General features: G+C 32.9%; 1 protein-coding gene across 1 annotated transcript; it reads right to left on the bottom strand.

The window, feature by feature from the left end:
* LOC103496554 (uncharacterized) lies at positions 1-6,944 on the bottom strand. Its single transcript, XM_008458459.3, has 10 exons — positions 6,455-6,944; positions 6,056-6,165; positions 3,890-4,634; positions 3,654-3,798; positions 3,395-3,525; positions 3,093-3,281; positions 2,734-2,961; positions 1,533-1,863; positions 1,089-1,272; positions 1-534 (listed from the first exon to the last, which is right to left on the bottom strand). Exons 1-10 carry the CDS (start codon positions 6,668-6,670, stop codon positions 57-59), a joined length of 2,757 nt encoding a protein of 918 aa, XP_008456681.2. The 5' UTR covers positions 6,671-6,944; the 3' UTR covers positions 1-56.
* Positions 6,945-12,186: the final 5,242 nt, after the last annotated feature.

Genomic DNA, 12,186 nt, shown 5'->3' on the forward strand with positions numbered 1-12,186 from the left:
TGACAAACTATTTCTATTTCACAAATTAAAAAAGAAAAAAAAAAAAAAAAGGAATCTCACCACTTTTTAATCAATTCCCTATACCAATCTCCATGAACATTTACAGACACAACAGCCATCACAACTAGAACTTCTGCTGCTTCAACCACCTTTTTCGTAAGAGCTCCGGCTCCTATAGGCACAAGAGCCGCCTCTGCCTGTTGCCTTCCCTTTCGGCCACTTCCTCCTAGCACAACACCCCGCATGGCCAGATAAATGTTCCGTGAAACCCGAGTGTATATGACATCGCCTTCTTGTAAGCTTTTTATCAACATATTTGCTATGATCTGCTTTCTTGCTTGGAGTTTTTCAGGGTCTGAAATGCGATCAACTAATACACAACCGAGGGCTTCAACAATCTCCTCTATTCCTGCGTTTTCTACATTGTCTAGGAGGATGCAGAGACGTTTGGCACATGCCGATAATATATTGTCGACTTCACTCAGGTTGGATACCAATCTCTCGTTGAGAAGAATTTGGCGCATGACCAACAAGCTGAACAGAATACTTACAATATTATGACTAAAAGACTAGATTCTATGACATGCTAGGTATCATAAACTGAAACTACAATTTGTAGACAGAGGAATGCAATATAGCTTTGATTTAGATCGCAACTTGTTTTAACTAGACTTTCTTTTATAAGGTTGCAGATCCTGATTTGCTTCCTGTTTCCCTACTTTCGAATTTTCTAGCCCCTGAATTCTTTATTGTACTGTATAAGAATCAAATTTGATTGATGTATGAAATTTAAAATCAAAATACTTCATTATTTGGTTCTCATCTAAGGATCTTTTCTAATAACCGGGAGTTGAAGCTTTGCTCCCCTGGGCCCACAAAACATCACACGTTTGACATATGTCTGAAGGGTCATACTTGAAACATCTAAACCAGGTATGACCAAAAGAACCCAACCATGTGAGGTTCTAGTTTGATTATTAGGAAACCAGGTAAATTCTATTTTAAATGTTGACCATGTAAAATAAAATAAATTTGAAAATTCGGTACCAAAACAGAACTTAAAGGTAAAAGCTGCAAATTTCACCAACCTGGTAGAAATGACGATAATCCTTTGTAGTCGAGACTGAACCATCCGGAGCCTTGCGAGATTAAGGTTAAGAGTCTCTGGCAGAGTATCACCACTGAGTCCTGTTATTTGATTTACTAATTTCAGCAGCCCGAGCCTAATTAATAAATCAAGTCTCTCCCCCTTGCACTCTGGCTGTTCTTTGCCTGAATACGTTAAAAGCTCACAGTTAAATCTAATAAGTTGGAATTAAAGCATATGTTTAGAAGTGATTTTGATTAACAGTCACTCCCGACACAGTTAAAATCTCTCCCCATGAATACCTATATTGAAATTATTTTTTATAGACAGCTTATTAGAAGAAAAAAAATACTATTAAAACCACTATTTCTAAAATCACTCTCGATCATGTCTGAAGTTGGAAAGAAGAAAATAAATGGAACACCTATGTGAAGACTGGTGTTACCATGGATACTTGTTCCTGACGTCGAGCTGTTCTTTGATGGAATCAGACTGCTTCCACCAGTTCGTATGGTAGAAGGCAGGATCTCTGGCTGAACTCCTGCATTTCTTGACATAGCAGCAGCCACAGAATCAGTGTATTCTTTCCATTCCAGCTCCACATCCGGCCAAACAGATGAAAGCCATTGCCTTGTGAGGGGTAAAGAGGTAGGTGCACCGGTAGGATATCCACATCGCTTAGAAAATGAACTTCTTAGATACTCCAAACCAGCAGGGCCCTTGATGAGCGGTTCCACCATCCTTAAATGTGCATTTGCTATTTCTTCTTTTAGATCCTGCCATTAAAAAATAGAAGTCCAATTAAAACCAACATGCGGGCATGACAAACCAATAAATGTTTCGACTAATGTAAAACCATCTGTGGTCTCACTGCATAAAGAAGCAGGCAGAAAATATGCTTTAAAAGGGAGACACAAGAGAAAAACAATATCGAGACTCTCCTATGTGCACCTTCCCCATGCCCAATAAAATCTCTCATTTCGTCACATTAGAGATTCAGGTCCATTTAGCGAGGTGAAGTTTAGGCCCTTAGGTTGTTCACTCATTTTCTTTTGACAAAGACAAACAACCCTAAAATATCACAATCTTCATTTTGACTGAGAAGTTGAGAATAATGCAAATAGTAAATCCCCACTTCAGAATGTAGAAAGAAGCTGGGCAGGTGGAAAGGAACCTGAGGACTAATTGCGATGTTCACTATTAAAAAATATACATTTCGTTTATGAGCATCCATGTGCAGCAGCCAAAGGTAAATTGCAAGAGTGATGAAAGCTTTATTATGAGAATTTGTGGAAGAGGATAATAACAATTACTTGGTCTCCTATGAAGGACCCAAAATCTAGTTTAAGGAAGCTTGGACACTGATACCATGCTACTTACAAAATGTAAAAATAATAAAAGCTACATTCAGCGAGCTGTTGAGGAGGATTCTCATGAAGAACAAACTGGTACTAGCAATTGGAAGTTAAATATTGAAAATGGATGGGAAAACATACACCTTGGAAAGGGTTTACTCTATCATCCCTTGTGTTCATGAATTTGGAATTGATTTATAACTTTTTAAGTAAAATACTCAGAATGTGGTACCATAATATGAAAATATGTTTTTCAAATATATATATATTCGTGTGCAACCAGAAATGGACCTGAATCTGATGTAGAACAAAGCGTAAACCTCTGACCATCAAGAGAGCAAATGAACGCTTCAAGTTCTCTCCAGAAAAGGAGACTTCTCCTAGCTCTTCCATCAGCTTCTGGTAACTTGCTTTCATCTCTTTCTCTTTAGCTGGAGCGGAAAGTTTTTGCAGAGTGACTACACTAAAGTCCAGAAGTTGTTTGAAATAGTCCACATCTAGAGTCCCTGAATTTAGAATCTTCAACCAACAAAGAAACAAGAGGACAGATCAGTTAAGAGATCGATACTTCATTTTCATTAACATTTACCATTTCATGTGGCCACCAATTGTTGACGAAAAGAATCAAATTAGATTCAAATTAGATATACCTGCGCTAGAATCTCGATATCAATTTTCTCAGCAATCTCTGAACACCACGATGGCGGAGACATCTCACACAATTCATCCCTGACCTCTTTCAGGACCTTGATAACCCAGCTGAAATCAGGCTCATCTTCTTCCATAGATTCCATGATGCCATCCCAAAATGCTTTTTCCATCGTCTTTTTCAATTTTGCCTAAGTAGGTCAGCATGCACAAATAGTTAACTCCAGAAATTACAAATTCATGTTTCCTTTGCTATTTGTCATCTACATATCAGAAAGAGAATGAAACGTTCAGAAGTGTCAACCTTAAAACTGGTTTCAGCTTCAGTTGGAGCATTGGAGGTGACTGTAGGGAAATGGTGATAATCATGGACAATCTCATTTGCAACTAACTCATTCTCAGTGACTAGCATTTCACTGGAGCTTGTATGTTGCACTGCAATATATTTAGCAGAAGGAAAATTGTCATTTTACTAAAGGAAGAACAAAAGCATCTATCTTAACCAAAAATTATTCATCATGACAGACAAAAAGCCAAAAAAGCATCTGATAAGCTATGCAGACCTGACTTAGAACTTTCTGCTTGTTGGAACCCTGTAGTATATTCAGTATCCAATCCCGAGGAGCTTGACCCTGCAACAGATAAAGGTTTTTCTAAACTCCCAAGTTGTTGCAACTTCTCTCTCATTATCTTCAGCTCTGAGTTGACCTACCATCAACCAATGAGTGTCCAAAAACCATTAACCAACTAGGAATATGCTGCTAAAAATGCTTAAGAAACTACAGCCAAAGAGAATTACCTGTGCATCATGTGGCTTATTACCATTATCACCTTCCAGTCTCAGCTTAGAAGTTTGCGCCATAAAAAGCTCCAACTGGTGTGCAACACCCTTCATATTCTCCTCAAAAAATATAGAATCCTTGTCTTTCCACACCACAAAGTGATGAAGGTAAGAGCACCATCTTTTGTCAAATATCTCCAACTGGGATCTAAACGAAGGTGGTGTGGAAGATTGCTCCTCATGAAAGGTTTGTAAGGGACCCTCTAATATAATTTTAATCAACAACTCAAATTCCTGAACAAAATTTGATGCAGACTCCAGCAGCGCATTTTCAACCTCACTCTTCCCAATAAAAACTGTCTCTGGATGCCCCAGTATCATGTAAGCAAAAAGCACTACTTTTGCAGGGTATCTAGATAATTTAGAGGCAATATTTGCAGCTTTCCTTGAGCCAGCAGTCTCTGACCTACTTGTCTTGCTTACTTGATTGCGGCTTCTGCCATGCAGTCCAACACGCTTGAGAAGGTGATCTACCTTCTCAATGCTTAATTTGTTTCCAGAAGTTGTTTTCAAGATCGTAAATCGACTTTCTATGCGAACAAGTAAAGCCCTTACAGTTTGTATGGTTGGAGTTGCATTGATCTTAGAAGCAAGCTGCTCAAATTCCATTGACTTCACAAATTCTGCTGTAATATCTAATTCTTGAAATGCTTTTGCCAAAGCAAAAGTAGTTTTTCTCGTTTGCACAAAACTCCTCCAGAATCTGAAAACAGGACAGATTGCATTATAATTTATTAAAAGCAGTAAAAGAAAATAGACACCGAGTTATATAGAAACCCGATTACCGGGAGAAAAACCACGATTTGACTTTCTTATTATTATTTCTTATGAACAAAAGATACAAAGGGGAAAAATAAATAGACAACAAACTTATGATAAAACAGAAAAGAAAATTAGGGTAAATCTTTTCTTGGACCAAGCCCATTAATTCTAACATAATTCATGTTATCACACAGGCAAAAGAAATATAAGGTAACAGCCAGTACAGTAGATACTGGGTGAAGCTAAAACCGAATCAGTATCCACAAAAACCATAGAAACAGCTGCAATCAAACTGTATATTAGGAACTAGACATTAAATTTCAGATTTTTCTTTCTATTCCAAGTCCTCCCAAGGCCAAACCATTCTTTTCTACTGTTATGTGTTACCCTTGAAGCCTCAAATTGATATTCCAAGAAATGAGATATTAAATTTTGCACCTAAGAAAACTTACCTACGATGACAAACATTTACAAACTGACCACAGAAAACAAAGGGAAAGAGAATTTGTAGTACTTCCTTCAAACATTTCGTAGATATATAAAAAGAAGAAAAAACATGTGGGGTGTCCATCACATTTTACTTCCTAGCTTCCACACAATTTGTAGAGAAACGTGCCAATATTTGATTTCCTTCAGTTTTCTTTCATGAACCAAATCCATATGTTATCCTGCTATCTTCACAGACAGAAAACTAGCATAATTGCAATTCTCAGGTAACTACTTACTGGAGCCAGATTTTCTCATAACATGGCCACCATTTCTCACGTAACTATGTACTTCCAATTGATGCCAGAAGACCTTAGCCAAACCACCCACCACATAATTGCTTTGTTCATAACTGCAATTTTTATCATTATTTTGTTCACAGCGAGGTTTTATCATCTTTGGAAGGGATGAGAGTCAGCATACTACTTGGGTCATGCGCACTTAATATCCCAATTTTATTACGAGAGCAATAAAAATCATTTCCCATGGGGCGTAGATGACTACCATAAATTTGCCGTACCTATTAATGCTTCTCAGTTTCTTTGTTAGCTTTACCTTGATTTAACTGACTAAAATATAATACAGAAGCTTAAAGTATGCCAAAGAAGGTTCAGAGTTCCATTGTCACTCTTATGACTTATCTTGATAGCAAGATGCATGACATAAAGAATCAAACTGTGGTACTTGATTGACCTTGTAGAAGTTTTCAAAACCCCAGGTAAATACCCAATCACAAACAGGCAGTCGAACTTAAGATAATTCTAACATCCTCAATGCCTAAAGAGGAAAACTTTTAACTTATAGTCATCAGTCATAATGATCATGCTAGACTAGATTTCAGAAATATGAAGCAGTATAAGGGTGCCAGTAGTGTACCTTGCTATAATTGCCGATGGCTCCTGCTTAGCCATCCCTTTCATATTAGCACGAACAATATCATATGTTCTTCTTCTCTCCATCAAATACCCAGCTCTTTGCCTCTTGGCCTATCCAGATAGTTAATAAATCGATCATTTTAATAAGAAGAAAATCTCCAAATGAAGAGGAAAACAAACGAAAGAATTTGTCTTCAGAAGAAATCGAATTCTATTGCCGCTTAGCTTTTCTTAATTTCTAAAATGGGGATAGCCGACAAAAAGATATTCTATACCTTTCTTTGGAGAAAATAAGGTTGAACTATCTTTATCCAGTACGATAGGTCACACTTAATAGAGAACGACAATCGGAACAAAAACAATAAATTTAAATAAGAACAATATTACACGAGAAAGAAACCTGACGACGGAGATCAGCCTTGTGGAGCTTTGCTTCAATCTCCTCAGCAGTAGACGGCGCCGCCTTAGATTCCATTAGGCGACGGCGAAGCCTGGGGGGAAGCTTAGGAGGTGTAGAAGACGATGCGGACGAAGTGTCGTCGTCATTTGCTGGAAAAAAGAGCGCAACTCCGCCCTTCCTCTCCGACTCCGACTCCTCCTCCAGTCCCACAGCCATGGAACAAAAATTCACCAACTTAAACGACTAGGAAAGTTGGAATTGATGAAGGTTCGATCTCAGAGATTCAGCAACGGATTTCGAATTGAAGGAGTTGAATTGGTAGTTGAAACAGAGAGATGATTTGTGGCAATTAGGAATATCAAAAAAGCTACTTTGTAGGAAAAAGGAAAATAATGATGGATTTGGATTTGGATTTGGATTTGGATTTGGATCGCGCCATTTTGTTCTAGAGTGTTCCAGATCTTTTTGGCGTTTGTAAATTTTGAAATATGAAGAAACAGCTGGATTCTTTTTTCTTTCTTTGTTTATTTTTATATTTTTAACTTTTAAGGATCAATAATAACAAATAACGAATAAGTCTATCGTCTAATTTTGATTTTATCCACTTATTTAAAATTAAAATTAAAACTAAAACATGGCAACATATTTAATATTTCTAATAATTTTCTTTTCATTTTTTCATTTAATTGCAATTTAATTTTTATTTTCAAAATATTACCATTTTATTGTTGTTTTAATTTAGTTTTACAGTTTGATCGTTGAAACTTCGATTCTCACTTTTAAATAATCAACTTCTCACTTAATATTCATTTTCCGTCTATAATGTGATCTAGTTTTTAACTTTTTATCATTGTTTGTGCTAAATTAAAATTTTTATTTTAAAAATTATTCTCAAAATATAAAATATTAAAATTATTTACAAAATACGGTTCAAAGATAATTTATATTTTGTAATAGTTTTTAAAATGTCTCCTTTCATTTCTTAATCATTTTAAGTGAATTAATATATATTAATATTAAATACCGAAAAAGTGAATATTCAGTACAAATACGAGGGTAAGGGTGTAAATTTTGAAATTTTAGAGTCCAACTAGAATCAAATTTAAATTCAACGGCAAAATTGCAACTAATAGATTAAATTAGAATCAAAGTCAAAACTTAAGCAGTAAAAGATAATATTTTAAAATTTATTCACTTGATGAAAACTAAATCAAGAAGTTATTATTATGTTAAGATATTGTTTGCATGTGTACTTTCGAGGTTTTTTTTTTCCTTTTTTTAATTATAAATTTTGTATTTTTTTAGTGTAATGAATAATCAATCATTCAAGTTTTTATTTTAAGTTTTTGAAAATTAAGTTTACAGAGAACTCATCCTTTCAACAAGTCAAATTTTCAAATATAATAAAAAGACAATTAAAAGAGAGTGAGTAACTTTCAAGTTTTTTGGTACTTGTTTGTAAAATGTGTTTGAAAATTCAATTGCTTTGTGAAATGAGAATGTTAGAATGAAAGTCTGTAAGAAAATAAATGTTGATTTCGGAAATATAAAACTACCAACAAAATTGTTAACCAAATTGCCTCTCAATTGGGGCTTTAATAAAACTTTTACTGTTAGTATAAATAATTAGAATAAATCTGAAAGTTATATTTTTTTTTCTTTATTGAAAATAGTTGGATAACAATAATAGTAATAATATTAAAGAAATAAAAAACATTGTGTAATTATACTTCGCAATTTATAAAGGGGTGTTCATAAGAGTAAACACTACAATTTTTAAGGAAAAAGAATGACAAGAAGTAGGATTTGATTAAAGATTTATTAAAAATATAAGTAGAAAAAACAGATAGACAAAGTTATTGCGTAAGAATTGAATCCACAAATTTGTTATCAATTTTACAATGCTTTAAACTCAATGTTTATCATTAAAGAATTGGAATTATGATGCAATTACCAAAGTAATTTGCGGTGAGCTTTGCAATTTACCGGTCTCATCGAAATGCTTACGTTACCATCGTATTTTGCAACAAACGGTCGACCCATGGGCCTAAAGTGGGCTAGAATTTGAATGCAGCCCAGAAAAGTGATCAACAAATCCAGAGCCGCCCCATTGAATTACCTAAATAAGGCCCATAGGCTGGGCCGTAGATTTAATAGTTCAAGTAAATATGGTAGTTGGAATTATATATGAACATTTTCGGAAACTTACATAAGTGTAACAAAACTGTAAACTATTTACGATTAGGTAACAAAGTCCATAAGCTTAGCCATTTTCTAAATATTCTAAGTTTACATTTTCATATTTCTTTTCTTCCTCTCAATTCGTTTCCTCGTCTTCCCCTACGATTTCGTCTTTCTTCTTTTCTCTTTTTCTTTTCTACGATTTCTTTCTATCATCTTTCTTGTTTTTCAATTCTTTATTTATGTCGTTTAATTTTTCCATCGTTTTTTTCGCTTCAATTTCTTTCCATCATTTTTCTACTTTTCCTCTTCTTTTTTCGCTGCGATTTCTTTTCATCGTCTTTTTTTTACACGTTTACATTTGGGTAACCAAATCTAAATGACTGTGTACAACACAATAACAAAATCTAAAAGATCGTGTATAAAGAATATTGAAAAAAAAATCATTTAGATTGGAGTAGCCAAATGTAGACGTTCGTGTGAAAAAAAATAAACGATCGTGTAAAAAAAAGTAAACGATGAAATTGAAAAGATAAATTGTAGCCATATCTAAACGACCGCGTATGAATTGTAGTCATATTTAAACGATCGCGTATAAATTATAATCATATCTAAACGATCGCCTTGTAGCCATATCTAAACGATCGTGTATATATTGAACCATATCTAAACGATCGCGTAAATATTGAACCATATCTAAACGATCGCGTATAAATCGTAAATATATTACACGCGCGTTATTGACGGCGTGGTTGACTGGACATTTTTGATATTTTACATGATGGGCCTCTGGGCTTTTTCTTTTTTGGAATTGTTCTATAGAGTGTAAATATTTTGCAGCTTTTTTATATTTTTGAAAAGACCCCGAACATTTTTTTTATGTTAATAATTTAACAATAAAACAATATATTTTTAAAAAATTACAAATATAATAAAATCTAATTTGTCTCTGTTAGGCTATATCAATATAAGTCTATCACTAATTGATTTCATAATTTTTATTACACCTATAACTTTTTGTACTGTGTTATATCTAATAATACTTTGAGAAGGATAATTATATTAAAACCATTCGAGTAGTTTTTGCTAAACTTAGGGCAATTAGATGAATGTATAAATCTAAATAGTTAGTTTGAAAATGAATAATTAATTTTTGGGATAGCTGCAAATATAACAATCTGGTCTAAAGTACTTGAAAATATAGTACAATGTAAAAGAATTTGTAGATATGACAAGATTTGAATTGAACTTTTAAAGTTTATTAATAATAGACTATGTCATTGTTACGAGTCTATCAATGATAGATCATATTATTAGCAAGCGATTGGCGATAGAGTCTATCATTGATAAACATTGTTATATTTGTATACTTAATTATTATTCTTAAAATTGTTACCCTACCTAATTACTTATAACTTTTTTATTCACACAAATAGTAAAAAAAATTAGATATTTAATTGACGTAAACCAATATGGATTAGAATTTGAATGTATCAGTCACCTTGGACTAGTCGTATCATCATTCGTACCATCTCTATCGTGACATGTTGAAAAAAACATCTCCACTAAATATAATTTGAAAATATCGATACATACCACTAAAGTTGAAGAGAATAATTTGATATGGAAGTCTAAATAAACTAATAAAGTCCTAACACAATGTAGCATACTTGATATCAATTTTGACAATTGATAAAGAAAATGATACAAAGAATTGGGGCCTCCGTTGGTCATTTTTCATTAACATTTAGAGAGCCTTCTTTTTTTTAAAAAGAATATGGTGTATTTATGGTTATTTAATCCACTTTCCTTTAAAAATACATGTTTGAGTCTATAATTTTTTTTTTTTTTGACTTGACCGTGCTTTAGCAGTTCAGACTTCATATGAATAATGTTGTTTGATACTAACTTTGGTTGTGGCAGTGTTTGGTTGTGAATGTCCGGATAAAACAAAAGAAAAAGAGAATTCGTGTAAATAGCAAATACGAGGATTGAAAAAAAAAATACCAAACTGTTATTTTTTTATTATTTATTTATGGCAAAACTAACTGCTATAAATATTTTTTCACTATTTTTTGCCCGAAATTATCCTTCTACGGATGACAATAGTCCATATACAAATATTTGTTAAGATAAAAAAATCAAACAAAATATCACATATCATGTGTATTTGTAAACATACCCACTTATGATAATTATTAACTAAATAAAAAATTTTATATTTTTTCAACAATCTAACATATTCAATTAGTTTCGAACATCTCCTAATTATCACGATAAAAATCAACAAATTAACGAAAAATAACTTCAAATATTCAATTTTTTATTTTTCAAATTATAGATTCAAAATTGAATCTCTCCCTAAAATGCCAAATATAATGCAATAATTAATTAATAGGATAAACATTAAGAAATTAACGAAAAAGAATTTAAAAGATTCAATTTTTACGAACCTAAATACCAATCCTTCCCTAAAATCATGACAAATATAATGCAAATAATTATAATAAATTAGTTAAGTTAAATTCAAAATTCAACCCCTCCCTAAAATCATGTCAAATATAATGCAATAATTAATTATTAGGATACAAATTAAGAAATTAAGGAAAAATAAATTAAAAGATTTAATTTGAAGTAACGACGATCTTAACAATCAACCGAAACAGAGGAAAGAACAAAATGGCCACGCGAACGAAAATTTGAAGGATATTGATTTGAGGAAAGAACTGAGATTTGAGAAAAGAACGGAGAAAAGGATATTGATTTAAAGAAATAACGGAGGAAAGAACCAACATCATTTTTTAGTTTCTAAATTATTTACCAAAAAACCACAAATAATAAATTAAGTTTACATTCTCTTCATTTTAACATTTTTATTTTCTAAATTATTTATGAAAAATCATTAATTTTGCATTTCTAACATTAGATTTCTAGAATTATGCCATACCGATGTATTTACTGAGATAAAAAAAAATCAAACAAAATATCACATATCACAAATACAATGTATTTGTAAACAATAATTCTTAACTAAATCAAAAAAATATTATATTGTTCCAACAATTTTATAGTATATTAATTTTAGATTCTTAAATTGAATTCCTAAAATTATGTCAAAGATAATGTACAATCCATTGACTTTAAATGAATTTATTTTGTTGGGTGTTAAAGTTATTTGAGTTTCGATCAAAGGAAGAAAAAATAAATAAAAAGTATATAAATTTTATAATATTATAAAATAATATACTATAATATAATATGAATTATATTATTATTATTTTTAAAGCCCTAAATTCATCATCATCTTAGTCGTAGCCTCCCCCCACTCTCATCTTCTTCTTCGAAATCACACTGCTGCTGCCGCCCCTGCCTCTCTTCTCTCCACTGAGATCTTCGGCGAAAATCTCCCTCCGTTCATCGAAGTCACCACCGTTACCTTAGTTCTCCGTCAAGCTTCTGTTCGTCGTTAGCCCAAGCCGCCACACCCCGAGCCACTCCCCTTTCCGCCAGCCAACTCCTCTGCGTCGTAACGTTCAGATCTGAAGCGAGCG

The sequence above is a fragment of the Cucumis melo genome, chromosome 3 (genome assembly GCF_025177605.1).
Source record: "Cucumis melo cultivar AY chromosome 3, USDA_Cmelo_AY_1.0, whole genome shotgun sequence".
Lineage (NCBI taxonomy): Eukaryota > Viridiplantae > Streptophyta > Magnoliopsida > Cucurbitales > Cucurbitaceae > Cucumis > Cucumis melo.